The sequence below is a fragment of the Porites lutea genome, chromosome 11, assembly GCF_958299795.1.
Source record: "Porites lutea chromosome 11, jaPorLute2.1, whole genome shotgun sequence".
Lineage (NCBI taxonomy): Eukaryota > Metazoa > Cnidaria > Anthozoa > Scleractinia > Poritidae > Porites > Porites lutea.
Window position 1 is genome coordinate 14,083,566 of NC_133211.1, and position 18,350 is coordinate 14,101,915.

Consider the following 18,350-nt stretch of genomic DNA (forward strand, 5'->3'; position numbering starts at 1 on the left):
TTGAACAACGCAATACCCAAAGAACGCCGGAAGTAAAAGTCACTTCCGGTTGTGGAAGCATGAAAACGAGGACGATTATTGAAAGGGTATGCGTGAGAAGTTCCGAAAATTCTGAGAGACTGCTCTGTGATAGTCTCGGTTTTCAACGGGATTTTTTGTTCAGATTTCGGTATAAATGAGTGCAGAAACACAAGCTACTCTTCTTCTTAAGAGACAGCTTCAGGGTATGTTATTACAACCGAAAGTAAGACCCTTTTCTCTTCCATTTTGATGCGATGCTAACAGTAAGATGGCGATGATTTCTTTTCTAGAACTGCAAAAGAAACCTCTTGAAGGCTTTTCTGCGGGCCTTGTTGATGATGACAATCTTTTCAAATGGGAACTGATGATAATAGGACCCCCAGAAACATTCTAGTAAGTTTATTTCTCAGAGTTAGCTTTGTAGTTAGCACATAATATGGACTTGATGCACTTCTATCGATACGTGAAAAGTTTATTTTTGCGCATTGGGCCGATCGATGTGCTAAGTTTAATTTCTTTTATTTTTACCATAGCGAGGGAGGCTATTTCAAAGCGCATTTGATCTTCCCTAAAGAATACCCACAAAGACCACCAAAAATGACATTTGTGTCGGAGTTTTGGCATCCCAATGGTAAGTACGCAGGGACATATTGCGTGAACCTTTTCAGTAACACGTTTTAGTTTGCTTTGTGATTGTGTTGTGATGTTGTTGGAAAAAATGCCACTTCTGTCGTTTAGTGCACAAAACATCCGTGAAGATTGAAAGGAAAACGTTTAGGGCAGAGATGATCCAGGGATTAGGAAGACACGTTTGTGCATCTGTTATATTCCAACCATGCTTTCATTTATGTCAGGGAATTTCAGCATTTTTATGTGAAATCCAGTGCTGTGTTTTCTATACACCACTAACTACATTATGTTAAAAAGAGAAAAATTGGATGTTCTTTGTTCAGCATCTACCATTAATTCCACGCTTAAACCATGCTGACCAAGGCGATCTCAGAATTTTTCTGACCAGTAGAAGTTAACACGTTTGAGTCCTCAAAAAGAGAAATTTGTTACAAAAATATTAGGTGCGGTTACACTAGACCTTTTCCTCAAAGAACCTCTAACGACTTCTTGAGGAAAGTAATCGTGGATGAATACTGATGGAAAAAAACTAAATTTCTGATTGTCTCAAAGTGTTTTTGAACTTGTTAAATGCCAAAATATTTACAGCAGTACTCAAAATCCTGTTGTGTTGTCAAACTTAAGTGCAGTTTTGCATAGGTTTCGTTGCCAAGTTGAACACTACTAATTAATACATTTCACTGGTTCATGATTGGTTAAGCTGCTTTGGTTTCTCACCAACTCGCAGAACCTAATTTGGGAAACGTCATGGGGAATTCTTTTGTTCTTTTTTACCTACGGTATCCATGGAAATTTCCCGAGGCAAATTCACCTTGGGAAAATCGGTCACCCACAGAAAGTTGCTTCCCCCGTGGGCAACAGTCATCTGCCCATGGGTAAAACTGCTAGTGTAATCCCACCTGTTATAAGCTTACAGCATGTAATGAGCACTGGATGTTCTGCAAGTTTTTGATTGACTGTTACAAAAATCACGGTCTGCCACTTCTGCTTAATGTATCCTGAGTTTATATCATGGAGAATTTGTTTTCTCTGTTTGTTTGGCAAGGCGTAAAGTTTTGAAATGTGTCTATATTGGTTACCAAAAAAGATTAGCAGAGGTTATTAACCTATTCACTCTTCGAAATTTTTTTCGAAAAGCACCTTTGAAGCTGCATTATTAGAGCCACTGTAAAGGTTTATACAGCAAAATTGCCTCTTCGTCTATGTGATAAATCAGGAGAATTCTCTTGTTAGACCCCATTTTATTTTTCATGTGACTGTAGTAAACTGCCACCTGGTTAGCTCAGTTTGGAGTGTGCCGGTCTGCTGAGCAGGAGGTCGCGGGTTCAAACCCTGGGCGGATTAACACTACGGGTCTTTAAATAACTAAGAACAAAGTGCTGTCTGTGTAATGACATTTGCAAATGGTTATAGACTTTCTAGTCTTCTTGGATAAGGACAAAAAAAAATTGTAGGTCCTGCCTCACAGCACTTCTACTTATCTGGTTCTTGAGGGACATAAAAGAACCCACACCACTATTCTAAAAGACTAGGGGATGTACCCCCAGTGGTGTGGTCAACTGTTCCTGGGCTAAGGAAAGATTATAATATAGGGATTAACAGTTTACTCATGATTCTCCTTCAGGTATCATAATAGCTAACTGTAAACATTGTATGCATATATAAAAATTTGCAATTTGGTCACTGGTGTTTTTTTAATTTTATTTCAGTTCATAAAGACGGTGAAGTCTGTATTTCTATCCTTCATGAGCCTGGTGAAGACAAATATGGTTATGAGAAAGCAGAAGAACGTTGGCTTCCAGTTCACACTGTTGAAACTATCTTGTTGAGTGTTATTTCAATGATTTCTGATCCAAATGATGAATCACCAGCCAACGTCGATGCTGCTGTAAGTAATATGTTTTTCAAAAACACTTGTAAGTAAACAGTTTCAACAGTTTTGTTTTACCTGGAAAGGTAAAAGCAAGTGACACTACTAAAAGACAATATTACCATTAGCCTGCAAAAACAGCTGTCTCGCCTCACTCCTCGCTGCCATGGATGTTTCATCAGAAATGACATCTGCGCCTCAGCAACAGATATTCCATACTGATGACGTAAATCATTGTTTACGTAATAAATCCGATAGTCATGGGGTTCCAAACGTAAATTTGTTCAATTTTATGTGTCTCCAGGTGGATTAATGGTAAAGTTTAACTTAAACAACTTTTTGTCTGACTTAACAGAAAGAGTGGAGAAATGATTATCATGGAGCTTTCAAGAAGAATGTTAAGCGGTGTGTGAGAAAAAGTCAAGATAATCTTTAATAATATTGTACAGTACATTTTTTCCTAATTCTAAAGACCTTGATATTCAGAATTACAGTAGGTGTAAATTGAATTGAAAAGTGCTCAAAATAATTTTAGTGGGAGCTTTAAATTGTGCTTGTTTAACTAAAAATAGTGGCAGTTGCTTGATTTAAGCTTACTTTTTGTCTATTGCATTGGTAATCAATATAATTTTTTTCGTGATTTCAAGCCTTGCCAATTTCCTGTAAGATCATGTGACTAGCAGTGGAGTTGGACAATGATTCCTGTAATTTATTAAGTCAGTTATCAATGATACGTGTATGATCAACATAATTCAAATCTTTCTGGAACACATGTGATTACGTGCTAGATTCCTTCTATTTGCATCATTGTAAATACGTTCCTTGTAACAATATTATTCTTAAAGGTGTGATGTAAACTGTAGTGATGGCTATAGCATTTTATATAGCTGAAATGATGACATAAGACAAAAGTTATGTCACTCATTTCCAATACTTTTTTGAAAATATTGTTGCTTATCAGCTGTAGGGATTTCTAAGAACTCAAAAGTGGTGTGTCCAAATGGTTTTGATAGCAGATGGTGATAGAGATGGTGGTATAGTAGAATCTATCAGTTACTATCATCGCATGTGATCAAGAACTTCAAATCACAAAGGCCTGTGACACTCCATGCAGCCTTGTCCGAACCATAATAATATTATTATTACATCTACGCTAATATATTGCTCTCTCAAAATTAATGGACCTATACACATGGCAAAAAATCGCTTTGTTTCGCTCAGTTTCATTAGCTTTTGCCTAAGCTCTTGATCAGACTTATCACTTGTTAAGGTCACTGATCAATTTATTAGTCTGTTTTTGTAACTTTCTGTTTGTCTTTGAAACATGGCAAAGGAAATATTTGATATTTTAATCAACTGAAGTGAATGCTTGCATACTTAATTCCGTTGAATTGTGGGAAAAACATTTGACCAAAAAAACTATGGTCAGCTACCACCAACACCATCAAACAGGAAAAATAGTCACAAACTGAACTATCATGATGAATTTCAGTGACCGTCTACCAAATCTGTTTGGCTGCAGGTGGAAGTCACAAAGCTAAGGTTTAAGATTAACAACCCATGCATTGCATTCTAACAGTCACAGTGGTTGAATGACAGGTGATTGTTAATTACTCTGAACTAAAGGTTGTGTTTCTGGAGAAAACTTAGAAAACACAGAGGAGGCAATATTTTTTCGTTTTTCAAGGAACCAGTGGCAAGGCCAAGGTAAAGTTGGGCAAGTGAGAGTTATCCACGCAAAAGGTTGGGAAGAAAAAAAAAGTGTTGATTATATATCTCCTTCGCTTGGACCTTACTTGTGCTTTGTGCATTCCTTGTGCTTTCCTCTGCTACTTTAAAAAATTCAGGAAATGATAGTGCCTGTTCTGTGGAGCAAGTTTACTTAATACAATTTCTGTACAATAACAGTTAGTTAGGCTTGAGTTGTGAAGTAACAAATTTGTATTTCCACATACCTGATAGTCAATATTTTTCTTTCCTTTTTTTTTGCTGATAAAATTTCCATTTGTGACAGGCATTTTCCAACAAGACTCTGCACAAAAATGTAAACAAAATTTAACTATATTTCTGTTGAATTTACATTTTTTTTTTTCATTGTCTGTTTTTTTTTAAGTACTGGTACATGTTGTGCATACTGTATGGGCGTCAAAAATGTATTAAAACTTGAATGAGCTTTGGCATAACCAGTCACATAAATTTGATTTTTCTTTAAGTTAATTACAAACCTGTGTGCAACGGTCACCCTTGGGAAATGGCAAGGTGGCCATTATATGCAGGGTGACCTCTATATTCAGGTCAACTTTGCAGAAAATATAAGGCAACTGAAATTTTGGGATGTTGTCCAGTGACCATAATTTACAGGGTGACAACTATATACAGGGCAGTTATATACAGGTTTGACTTTATAATTTATGTTTCCAAGTTCCAAGATATCATCAAACTTCCTTGAGGCAGCCAGCCAAAATGTCAAAATTTGGTGGTTTCAAAAATTGGGGAAAATTCTGGGAAAGAAACAAGATCACTTATGAAAGGTGGCTGCACGTCCAGGGGATTTAAATTGTATCGTGGAGTCACCTTGTATAAAACATGTATAAACTATTATTTAACCACTTGTTAAGTCACAGTAAAATCCTGGGGGAGGGGGGCATTCCCCCGTATGAAAGAAACAGGGATGCTTGTCATCTTGATGAGGAAGTGAGGGGTAGGCTAGGGGGGTGTAAATTTGCAGATTTAAGTTTCACTTAAGGTGTTGAGGATGGAAAACTAATATTTTTCTTCATACATATACTGCTTAGGTTAGTGTGAAAATAAATACATTATTATATGAAATACATGTAAGTAAGACATCATACAGTATAATTTGAAGAGAGCATTCAATTGAACATCTTTTTTACCAATTAAATCTCCGCATGCATAGTCATTTAGGGATTGGCCGCTGTGAACAAAAAAAAATCTAATTCATGCCCTCTCTCAAACAAATGCCTTTTGTGTAATAAATGCCCGCTTATGATGTTAAGTTTATATGAGACACCCCAGGGTGCAAAGAAAATCATTTTTACAACTTGCCATTTGGGTAAGCTGAAGCTAGCATTTACAAGCCCAGACGTCATTTCAACTAGCCCCAAAAGGTTTTGACGAGCAGAATTGCTTTCACAGTTCTTCTGTTATTCGAATTCCTCAAAAAAGCATCACTTGCCCATCGGGCAAGTTAAAAAGAGAATTCACTAGCCCCGAGCTATCGGACACTACTTTCTTTGCACGCTGCACCCCCAATAAAAGTTACCCCAAAATACTAGGAATTATTAGCAAGAAGAAGCAAAATCACTAAATTTATTCAGTTTCTTGAGACAACACAATAACTTGAAGTGAGGATCCAGACCTCCAAATTGGGCTTTGAGATTTAGATCTCTAAAGGGCCTTAAGGCATCAATAGTGATGGACTGGATATTCAGCTACTTGTAAACTCTATTCTATTGTAAAGATTGTTCTCTCTTTTACACATTCCGTATCTATTAATCGCCCCCTTTCGGACCCCTAAAATTAAATAAACACCCTGGGCATCTATAAAGTTATTTATAGCAGTCTCTTTTAGTGGTGCAACAAAAGCTGAGCCACACCCAGATTGGTTTCTTTTGAGGTCTTACATAATTGCTCAACAAGCATCCCTTTATGACCTTTCATACAGGATTCACTGCCCAACCCTCCCCAAGAGTAAAATACACAGTTGTGGAAATGCAATAGAATGTTACACTTTCTAGCTTAAGGACACTATTTAATTTTAAGTTAATGTAAAAGCTGTTGAGTTAAAACAGAGCCGTAATGCTTTGGTCTTACAGCGATGCATTTCCAAAGAACACCCTGTTATTAGTAGTTATAGTAGACATGCATGCGCTTTTTCACTTTATACACTACAGTGCAGCTGGGTTAAGTATAAAAGAAAACTTAAACTCTCCAGTGGCAGAGCTGTACTGCTTGCACTGAGAGCCTTTCAACAAGTAATGGCTGTTAGCCTGTGTATAAATGTCTTCCATTTACTTTGCTTAAATGGCAAAAGGATCATTATTGTTGCAAAGAAAGAAATACTTGCACCCAGGCTAAATAAAATTCAAGCATAAAAAAATGCTGAGTACACTGCACAAAATAAATAATTTTTATGGAAATCCCTTGACAAAATCAGTCCCTGTGTTTAATAGCTTCTCACGTGCGCTTCCCCTTAACCCTTGCAAAAACCTTATAACAGTATCCATATTCTCTACTTTGTCCATGTTTTTGTCATACTGATAAAGAACAAATTTTTGTTTGATCACATCTGGTTTTCTCACTGTCTTTAGTTTGATTAAACAGTGAGAGAGAATTCAAAGATACAGTTCAATCTTAGGGTCGAAAGTTTCACTTTCAGAATTTTAATAATATTCATCACGAGAAAAAGTTACACTTGTGCAGCCATTCAAATGAAACCTTATTTTTATGCTTCAAGATAAAATTTTATACCCTTTAATTTTATTTTGGACTCTTTAGAATGAACAGTCTGATATTTGAGAATCATGTTGGAGAGAAGAGCATTACATACAGTGGAAGCTCTTGTAAGCAGACACCCTCAGAAATGGGCATGTAAAAATGGAAGTTGAGAAAAATGGTTTTTTGAAGGCGGCCATTATTAGAACTGTCTGCTTACAAGAGTGTCTGTTAAGAGAGCTTCCATTGTAAGTTAAACACAAACCCAACTATGATTTCTAACAAATTTGGAGTGCTAATTCATTGGGTACCAGATGCAATAAATGCCTCTCCCCAGAGCTTTTTACTCACATATTATTATGGTCTAGGAAGAAGAAACCCTGGACATGGTAGACAATAGTGCAGTTCCCCAATACTCCTTAAACAAAGGGGCATTTTTTCAAGACATCTAGCTGATAGTATCTTCTTTCCTCTGCTTGAAATAGGGATGCTGTGGCCACGCTTGGTAAGTTAACCAGGTTAGTTTTTGAAAAACCCTGTAAAACATTTTTCAGAACATAACCTGGTTAAAAGAGTTTAAGTGGGTTAATTTTTTCCAGTGGCCTGACTTAATTTAGGCTTTCACAAAATCATCCAATTATGCTGCACAGTTTCGTTTTATACCTTAAATGCTTGCCTTAGAGTGAATGACAAAATTTGACCCCGTATTACTGATAAAGAGAGGTTGACTTCTTAAAAGTCTTAACTCAATTGTGTTGAGAAAGAAAGGCTGAACTTTGAGCGAAAGATGTAATTTTCGAAACTGTTGTGCTTGCGTACATGTTAAGGCCAAAATTTGGACCATTCCCGAACCCATGGGGGGAGATGATAGACTGATCGCATTACCTTGCAAGGTGGTGACAAGCCTAAGCTGGTTAAGAAACTCTTTTGTTTTTGCTTGACTTGCATAACCTGTTTAAGTCCCCAAGTGTGGCCACAGCCACTGTGTTGGAAACCGCAACTTTCAGTTGGTTGGGATGGTTTCAGCTAGTGTTCTACAATAATCAACTCCCTCTAAGATGGATGCAGTTGGTACAAATGCAATGTCCTTGTTATAGAGCCTTAGGTTGCTTAACAGACTGTTTTCCCCGGGGGGGGCACTTTAGGAATTTCTGGGTGGGGATGTGCCGCTGGGACCCTGGAACCCTTGACCTATACCAGAGTTAGTTCAGCTGAATTTTGCTACCCTATACTAGAGTAAACTCCCAAAATCCCCCTATCCTAGAGTAGCTGTTTCCCCAGTCTAGATAAAATCTTCAACCAACTGATCAGTTTCCTGAAAAATGATACCCTATTCTAGACCCAAACGCTCTGATTTATATATCCTATCCTAGAGTAAACTGCTTGAAAACCATACCCTTCACAGCGGCAAATACCCATATAGCCCATATATGGCAGTACCCCCCCCCCCCAGAACAATGAAATGGTGGCCATTTTGGTGTTATAAATGAATCTTGTGGAGTTCAACCTTTTCAACAAATGCCGAATTTTCCTTTTGTCCCAATAAATTTTCATAGCTGTTGGCCATGTGAGTGAAAAGGCTCTGTAAAAAATAGTCAAGAACCCAACTGATTGAAACTGATAGGGGAGTCTGTTAAGTAAGGGATTTATTACGACACTGTGTTTGGAAAACAATAATGCTAGTCAGTTTAGTTGAACAGATTAGTCAACTATAAAATTATGTCAACTAACTGATCGAAACAGTAGAAATCAATAGGCAAATTGAGCATGTTTTTACATGATGAAGAATTCCACCTGGCAGGAGGAAATATGGTTTTGTTGCTCACAAGTACAAAATATGGGACACAGGTCACAAGGGCAGGTAACTGCTCTATTGATAAATAACTGAGATAGGCAGTTTCCCCTTAAGCTAAAAACTCTATTTCGGATTGTGATTAGGGCGAGAAGGTTGTTTATTTACCATCATAGTACGGTAACATGTACTCTAAACTTGCACTTGTGACCTGTACTTAGACCTTCGTTTTTGACCTGCTGGTTTGTTACATGAGTGTACAACTGAGGAGATGAACATAAATGAGACTTTGAAGAAAAAAATTCCCCTAGGTGGCCAGTGCAATAATATTGCAGCTAAGGAACCAGTCGCTGACCACAGAAGAACTACATGTTTAATGAAATTTTTATGAATGGTTTATTATACCGCAAAAGATGTAGGCATGTTATGTGCTAGCTATGTTAACAATATATTGTATTTGTCCGTTACTTTGCAAATTTAAGGGAATTGAAAATTTCTGCAAATGTGTTGAATTTATGATTGTCTCCCAGTTAGATAATCAGGATGGAAATGCTATCAATGCACGATTGATTTTTGATGGTATAAGCTAGAGCAGCAATCATTTAAATGTGAAAATCAAGTAAACTAATATAGTGACTACATATACGTATACGGATCAGTCACTCAATAATTTGTTGTTATAAGTTAAATTGATAAATCAATCACTGTCACTACTAATGGACTTAATCCTCTTTCGTTTTTGTTTTTTTGTGTTCACAAATGGAGAAAGTGTAATCTGAACATCACTTCTGAGTGCTGCAGTGAATGCAGCCTTTGTCTTTTTCCTTCCCGGAGTATTTAATGTCCTATTAGTGCATTTTGGTGAGTGTCTTTTCTTGTTCTGTGTTTGTAACTCGCAAAGATGATGCTCTTCTGTGTCATCTAATTGATCAAAAGTAGATATAGGAGACCTGTGTCTTCTTTTGGTGAATATGGATCTTGTTGTCTTGGAGCAAGGGGTTGGTTGAACAATCATAGCATCAGATAAGTTGCTTTCATCATCAGAGGAGTTGTTGGGTGTTACTTCGTTCATTGCAATGAAGGAAGATGTTGAAGGAGTACATGATGAAATATGTTGTTTCTTCTTCATTCCCAGATTATTAACCTTGTTGAATTGGTTATTTCGCTTGTGACATGGTAGTTCCTTAATTTTAGTCTTATCTCCCAGAACTTCCATATCTGAATCGCTTGAGCTCTCTCTGCTTTCAACAGGATTCCTTGGTTTTGTTCTTGTATTCTTTGATCTATTTACATTTGCAGAAGCCTTTTTCCTTCAATTTAAAAGAAAACTCAATAAGTAAGCAGGCTTAAGCGATGAGAGAGAATGAAAACAAATACTACACAAAACAATATCACAACTAGACACAAGAACAACAATGGATCAACCAAGCGTGTACTCCAATACCAAACAGCCACTAACTTCTAGATTATGTGGACAGTATTTTTCATAATACTTTAAAAGTCACCTCTGCAAGGCTTTAGTCTTTCAAATCCTGACTGGTTTCAAGTGAACATAAATATCAATTAACCCAGTTTCAATGATCGTCAATGAGGATATGAATCATACCACCAGTCCATGAATTATAATTAATAGAAAATCAGTTATGTTACCCTTCAACAGTGCCCTTTCACAAATGTGGCAGTCATTAGCTTTTGAAGCAGACTCAGCAGGCAAATGTTCACTCATAACATTTTTTTTAATGCCTGTGTGTTATCTGGTCTGGGCTTTAAAATAGAACCACCACCTCTATACCTTTATATCAAGTGAGCACACCTATGACAAACATTGCGGGATATACATGGGCTCTTTTAAAATGACTTTGTATTACAGTCAAACTGCTATATTTGGCCACCATCCACGAAGAGACAAGAGGCTGCTAAGGGTATGTTTGATCAACATTGTAGTATCAAGAAATGTACTTGAAATTAACTTTTAACATGATTTTAGCATTCCAGTGGTCCAAAAATCACCATGGAGAAGATTTATAGAAAAATGTATGTGTATTCTTATTCCAGAATACTACTAATAAATGCACCCTTAATAAAGGTTGGCCAAGTAGAGGTTGACAGTTATTTACTGAAAATTTTGTCAGCCGAGCCTCTGGTAACTGGCTTGTAAATGGAGCATGGCCACTTAACAGAAGATCAGCTTCTCTTATAGAAATGAAGGGGATTAAAGATTGGTAAGATGACAAATGATCATCTAAAGCATGCAAAGTTGGTTTGAGAACTTGTACTTAAATGTACTAAGTTCCACCCAAAGTTCCCTAATCTGAAGTCCAGGGGAGCAGGGTAACTTATCTTTTAATACATAACAAGTTACACCTTGTTCTTTGATCAGATGATAAAGTTGAAGTATGAGCTCTTGCTTGTTTCCTAGCGGTGTTGATCCAGCCATTTGCTGATGAAAGAGTTTCAACTTGTCTATCTCTTGAAGATGTCAACTCTTGCAATTCTTCATCACTGATATAGGTTTGCTGTACAGTGGAGAGAAATCAAAATTTACATCAACTCTGTTACTAACGTACATCTAGAAAAGGTCTATTTGTCACCACAGCTGAGGTGTTGGCCAAGTGTCGTTGAAATGTCAGTGATATGTTGGTGATCCGTTGGTGAAGTAACGACTGACTATCTACTGAGTATCGGCTGACTATTGACTGACTGTTATCAGGGACTGACTATTGGCCACGTATCGACCGATACTCGACCGATACTCGATTGGTACTTGATCAACAGACAACCCGTACTTGATCAATACTTGATTGACAGTCAACCAATACTTGGCCGATACATCGACCAATATGTCGACCAAGAGTCAACCAACATATCAGTCCACCCCTCATAAGACACAAGATCCATTTTTTTCAGGTAGCCCATTTGTCATACTTACATAAATTTTGTGTGGAGTGGAAATCCTGTAATTGTGTACTCTAGAATAAACCCTGTGTTAATGCGGAGGCAGGAGAGGGGCAGAGGTGACTCCTAAACAGTGTCCACAATAATATTCCCAAAAAGTAAGTTTGTGAAAAAGACTGAGTGCTAAAGGATAACACTCCAGAGTTTAGACTTAAAGTGCTGAAACTAAATTAGAACCACCCAACATTAATGTTGGCCAATCAAAGGTCAAGTTCCTACTAGCAAAGGAGTCTGACTTGATCAATTTGTTATTAGCCAATCATGGAAATATTTTTATATGTTTCAGTTTCAAAGTGTCAGTGGTCCCAGTTGAGTACACTCTAAGAATAACTTCAAATTAAAGAACCACATTATAATTTACATGTATAATAATAATTAGTGCATGTAATATTATGTTCAAGGGTTTCTTTAATTGTTTCTTACCTGTCTTTTCCTTTTGCTATTGTTTTGAATCTGATCAGAAACTTGTTTGCTTCTCTGCGACTGTTTGAAAAGTCTGGTGCTTGATGGTCCAGCTGGCCATTTTGAGTTGGATCTTAGCCTCCTTGAGTTTGCCTGATTTCTGTTTTTGCCTCTGTCTTTTGAATTCTTACTATGATTACCAAACCATAGCCAGTCACTACTAAGATCATCTAAAGAACGAAAAAAATGAAAAAAAGTTATAAAAAGCACCTTGTAAAAATATACTTGCAAATGCATTTACATTTTCCAACAGATACCTACCACTCGACTTTCTGTTTCTGCATCTATTCCTTGAATTCTTACTGTAGTTGCTTGATGGTGTCCAATCATTGCTAAGATCATCTAAAGAACAAGAAAAAGGAACATTACATTTAACAACCTTAAAAATATATATTGTACAGAATTTGCATTGAACAGAGAAAAAAGGATCCTCAACTTAATGCTGGTATCAGTTATAAATATATAATATGGAATTTTTAAAATAACTCTATGAAGTAGTGTTCAGTGAAAATTGATAAAGCAAGATAGTTACAAATGAAATACAAAATGTTATCAACAAAGTTACAAACTCTTGAAAAAAATTGTCCTTATTTAAACCAGTGATGTAGGTTGGCCTCTTCATAGTTTAGTTCATGGCTGTTGAGTGAGAAACTTATCATTGTTTGTGGAATTTGTGGCTGCATTAAGACCTGTTAATATGAGGTGACCCAACCCAGTTCGCCAGGCTGTCCCTCTTCACCAGCTAGCTCAGCTCCTGCCTTGTTTCCTCTTAAAAAATAAAATGTCTGTTGCATTTACATGAGGAGGCAGACTATACTAGCAAGCTTGCAGAGATCTTGGATCAAACAACCAGGATCTTGGCAAGCCAGGCCAGCTAGCGTACCTTCTCATATAATCCTAACAACAATTTTAAGAGAAACAAGGCAAAAGCTGAGCCATCATCATCATCATCATCAACATCAGCGCCGGAGTCTTTTCAAGTCATACACCAGGTTTCTAGGCATCATTATTGTTTTACAGCAGACCTTGTTCAATTGCCATACAGGTATTAGCTTCAAAACACTTTTCTTGCCAAGAGCCTTCTCTTTATCTCCTTCCTTGGTTTCTACAGCTGTAACTCAGTAATATTACAGGCATGACCACTAATCAAAAATAAAATCCAAACTAACCATCTGACTCATTATCACTGACAATGAAGCTGTCACTGCTTGCTGGTGAACCACATGATTGCTCTTCGGTTAGCTGAAGTAGCCTGAAACAACAACAACAAAAAAACATGGTAAGAAGTTGACTAATGGTTATAGTACTTCCTGAACCTGACACCCAGAAAATGTGTGTGTTAATACTACAACATGTCGGTATGTTTTTGTCAGGTTATTGGTTCTGATCAAATAATTTTTTCATTACTGGTGTGAATTTTTTTTTGGTTATACTAAAGGTAGGCTCCACAAATGAATGTAACTATGTGCTACTTGAAATTTATTTCAAAAGAAGTACATTATAATTATTGTTAATAATAATATACATAACTGTCAAAAAGGTTTTTGTCCAGGTCACTGTTGAAACAATTGGCTTGTGTTATAATTTTAATATTGTCTCAGCTGACTGTACCAAATAACATCCAATGATAAACTTATTAGTCATTTTTGTACATGCATTTTACAGAGAAGAGAACTTGAGTGACTACAGTCGATCCTTGAGCTGGTTTAACAAAATAATTTAATTTAAAAATACATGTACATGTACCTGTCAATGGAGTTTGTTTTAGTTCTTGAAGAGTTTCGTAATGGATAATGCTTGTTTTTCTGTGCCACAATTTTGTTACTAATTCTTGCAGTGTCGGTTTCCTCCTCCTCTTCACCATCATCATTGTTGTCATCATCATCATAATCATCATCAGCAACAACACTGTTCCTTGTTATCTCTCTACTGTAAGTGGAATAAACAAATAGAATATTCATCTTTGGGCAGGCAAATATATAATACATTACTGTATATCCCCTCCCACCTGATTCCAGTTGTTCAAAAGGTGGATAGTGCTATCCACCGGATACATCACTATCCACTAGTGGATAGTGCAATTGGTTTCCCTAATACTTATCCACTGGATAGTGATTTATCCGCTGGATAGCACTATCCAGCTTTTAAACAACTCAGGCCCCTTTTTTTGAATAACGAACAACTATATTTACTATGCTCTCTTTGTAAATGAAGCCTCCTAGGAAGCATGAAATGAATGGTGTTGTGCCCTCCCCCCCCCCCCCCCCCAACTCCCTCACCTCACCTGACAAGACAGCTGCAAAATTGAGAAGCACTACGTAGACTAAAACAATTTAAATTCACACCACTACACTGCCATGCTACCCCTAAATTTGCACAGATGACTTCACAAATAAGAAAGCAATAAATTGCAACTAAAAGATGCATGGTCTACACTGTAGTAGTGTCTTTCTCTTCTTGTTTTTTTTCCAATAACACCAATAATGTCCAACCTTAATATTATTAAAATCTGATGTTCTGAATTCAATTTTTCCATTGCAAGCATATATGACAAGAAAAAAATGCCTGGTTCTCCAAGGATTTGACAGGACAAAGCATATTTTTGGCCAGACATTTTCCATTGACCATCCTGAGTATGATTTTCAAAGGAACCAAGAGAGGAAATAATCATGTTGTCTTTTCAGCTCTATATGAATAAGAACATCCAGTGTCAAATGCAACTAAAAAATCCTTGGAATGATATGTTACCTTTACTTGGACAAGGTGATGGGTTTGAAAATGGATATGGATTTTATGGCCCCAGCTGTTCAAAGGTGGATAGAATTCTCCATCTGATAAGTCACTGATCCAGTGGATAACACCATGTTGGTTTTCCTAATACTTGTCCACCGGATAGCGACTTATGCAGAGGATAGAGCTATCCAACTTTTGAACAACTAGGGCCAGGGGCCCATTTCTCGAAAGTCCCGATAATTAACAGGCCTGGTAAGCTGTCTCCGTTTACATTAAAAATCGAGGTTTCAATAGTTTTGCATCTAGCATGATAAAACTATTACTTAGTGAAACAAAATGGAGTAGTTTGCTAGCCAGGACCCGCGCTCTTATTCTTTATATTTCGATTTGAATATTTGATTTCGGGCCCGTAAAGTTACCGGGACTTTCGAGAAACGGGCCCCAGGTCTGAAAATGAGTGTGCAAAATGGCATGTTCTGGTGTGAAATAGAGTCATGATTTGGAGAGCCAGATGTAGGGCATACTGCCTACCTAGTATTTCAAGCATACAGTACCTACACACCCTTTAATTTATATATTAATTTCTCTTCAAGTATTGAAATATGTCAACATGAGAAAATAAATTTTGTATCTTCAGTTGGCCATGTAACGTTTTTATTATACAAACACCAGTGAAATACTCACGGGAGCTACTTCCATATATGGGCTATATAGGTATGTGCCACTCTGAAGGGTATGATTTTCAAGCAGTTTACTCTGGGATAGGCTACACAAATCAGAGAGTTTATGTCTAGAATAGGGTATTACTTTACAGGAAACTGATCAATTGGTTGAAGATTTCAGTCTAGACTAAGGAAACTGGGAATTTCCACACAAAAATATGAAAAAAATCAAACTGGTTTTGTTTTGGCTGGACCTCAGTAGTTTCTGGAAAACAGCTACTCTAGGATGGGGGGGGGGGGGGGTGGGATTTGGGGAGTTAAGTCTAGTATAGGGTTGCGAAATTCACTTGAACTAGCTCTGGTATAGGCTAAGAGTTCTAGGGTGCCAGCGGCACATCCCCACCCAAAATTTCTCAAAGTACCCCCCTTCCCTCCAGGGAATACCAGACCATTTCAATTTAATATTTTTTGCTGCACAAGGTGCGATTTATTTCAAGTGTGACAATAATATTTTTGTGTGTAACTCACCTGGTATTTCATTAGTGTTTATATAATTATAATAATTTATAAGTCATGGAGAAGAAAACTCATATGGTCTGACTCTCTATGACCCTTGACTCGGTTTTATAAATATACCTGTCAAGGGAGTTTGTTGTGGTTCTTGAAGAGTCTGGGAGAGATCTGTGGCTATCACGTAATGTATAGGGCTCATCTCTCTGGACCACAATTTCTTCATTACTACTGTCCATGTCATATTCCTCCTCCTCTTCACTATGGTCATCATCATCATCATCATCGCCATGATCAGAAATAACAATGTCTACAATATTACCATTGTTTCTCCTAATCTCTCTGCTGTAAGTGGAATAAAGAAATTCTTGGAGAACATCATCGGTGTCATCAATGAAGGAGTCTTCCAAGTCATATTGATCAAGATGCAGCTGCCTGGATGTCCGGGGAAGTCTTCTTCTTTGACTCTATCAAAATGCCAAATTGATCATTAATTATTCACCAAAATTAACTTTTCAAACTTTTTTTTGTGGCTGACAAGTTGTTATTGATAAAATGTCCAAATGCTCATTAATGATGCAAATTTTAAAATGATCATTGATTCAGTTTATACTAAAGAGTATGAAAAACAGCACTAAACTTGTCTGAATGAAAACATTATTTATGGGTACAAAAATCACTGACTATACATACTGGTTCTCTTTGACGCCCTCTGGTTTGCAAACTCCTACTCCATGGATTACTTATATAAATAGGTGGTTCATAGTCATCATCTAAATCATCTTCAACCAAGTCAAGAGCATCAAAAACATCTTCAGCAACTAAATCATCATCATCATTCCACACTCTCTGATCCTTGTCACCCACACGGACTTTGGTTGGTGGAGATTTGAAAGGACTCAAATGAACCTAAAAGGAACATTAATACACTTAATGGGTTATTTGGTCATTCAATATATCTTCGAGGTATGCAAACTTTTAAAACTGCAAACACTGGACACTTAAGTGTCATTTTCAACGTTAATTGTGGTGAAATATTGGTTACACATAATCTTATATTTAAACAAAATATGCACTGTACCTGAAACCGGAAAATGTGAAATTTAATGTAATATTCATGGTTCAGAAAAAATGAGACATCTGCCTGTTTTACACTCATTCAAAATACATGTTGGATTACCATGCATTCAAGCACAACCGCCAAGTATTCCAAATAAAAATACGAAATAATTTCACAACTTATAAAATTAATGATGGTAGTTTCGGTATTTGGAACATTCAGGCATACCGTACTTAGAGACGAGAAAATTCTAAAGGGATTAAGGTTAGTATTTTAAACTGACACATTGGAAAGTCCTACTTATGAACTCCGAAAGTAGTGCAATGTATGCAAAAATCATTCTCCTTTTCACACCTGCATAGTCTCACATCTGTTGTTTTTATGAACATAAGTTTATCTGACAGATACTGTGCTTAATTGGTATAAAACCGAGAAATGGAAATGGATGTAAATTTCGCATCGAAAAGTGGAAATTAAAATGTAAGGCGCTTAAAACTTCGAAACGTAAGGCTAGGAATTAAGACCAATTAAAGGGTTTACTATTAGCGGTAAGATCTTAAAGTTAGCGTTATTATCTCTCACATTAAGTTTTTTCAGATTTCTCCGGGTGAACAAGTCATTGATTTTAAGTTTTAAGATTTTAAGTATAATTTTTGTGTACCTTCGTTATGCAACGAAATCGAGCCTTGCAGATGGGGCAAGTATTTGTATTCTGTGAAAGAAAATACGCTTCGAGTTAATTATAGCGTAAATAACTGATTTACATTTATCCATGAATCCAAAATGAGACATATACTAATAGTCTGAATAACAAATCTGAACAAATTCAACAACAATGTCTAATTTTGACCTCTGCCCATTCCAAAATGCAAGGGAAACAAAACCAGTGATTGCAGACACTCAATTTCCCACGACAAGAAACTGTTTCCAAACAGATTATGCAGTTAGAAGGCTCATCAAAGTGATCAGCGACTTTGGTATTTTCCGTAGATTTTCGACTTTTCCTCGAACGAGACATCGCGTTTCTATTTACGATTTTCTCGTTTTCAATATGGCGCTCTTTTTTGCGGAGCAAAATGGCTGGCTATCTTCCCACTGAATCACGACTTTTCATTGGTTGATATTTTCTGCCATCGCTCCAGCCAATCATTTTTGTCATAGTTGAAGAACGCGAGAGCCTGGAACGAGACGCATTTGATA

The 18,350-nt window shown here is 36.9% G+C and overlaps 2 protein-coding genes across 2 annotated transcripts; one reads left to right on the forward strand and one right to left on the reverse strand.

Moving 5' to 3' along the window:
* Positions 1–78: 78 nt before the first annotated feature.
* Positions 79–4,704, forward strand: LOC140952926 (ubiquitin-conjugating enzyme E2 G1-like). The gene is made up of 5 exons (XM_073402381.1): positions 79–224; positions 312–414; positions 555–652; positions 2,361–2,539; positions 2,877–4,704. The coding sequence occupies exons 1-5, from the start codon at positions 176–178 to the stop codon at positions 2,955–2,957; spliced, it is 510 nt and encodes a 169-aa protein (XP_073258482.1). The 5' UTR covers positions 79–175; the 3' UTR covers positions 2,958–4,704.
* Positions 4,705–9,181: 4,477 nt separating this feature from the next.
* Positions 9,182–18,350, reverse strand: LOC140953243 (uncharacterized). Its single transcript, XM_073402742.1, has 10 exons — positions 18,001–18,350; positions 17,812–17,862; positions 16,784–16,999; positions 16,217–16,557; positions 13,932–14,114; positions 13,355–13,437; positions 12,447–12,527; positions 12,147–12,355; positions 11,133–11,284; positions 9,182–10,078 (listed from the first exon to the last, which is right to left on the reverse strand). Exons 1-10 carry the CDS (start codon positions 18,166–18,168, stop codon positions 9,466–9,468), a joined length of 2,097 nt encoding a protein of 698 aa, XP_073258843.1. The 5' UTR covers positions 18,169–18,350; the 3' UTR covers positions 9,182–9,465.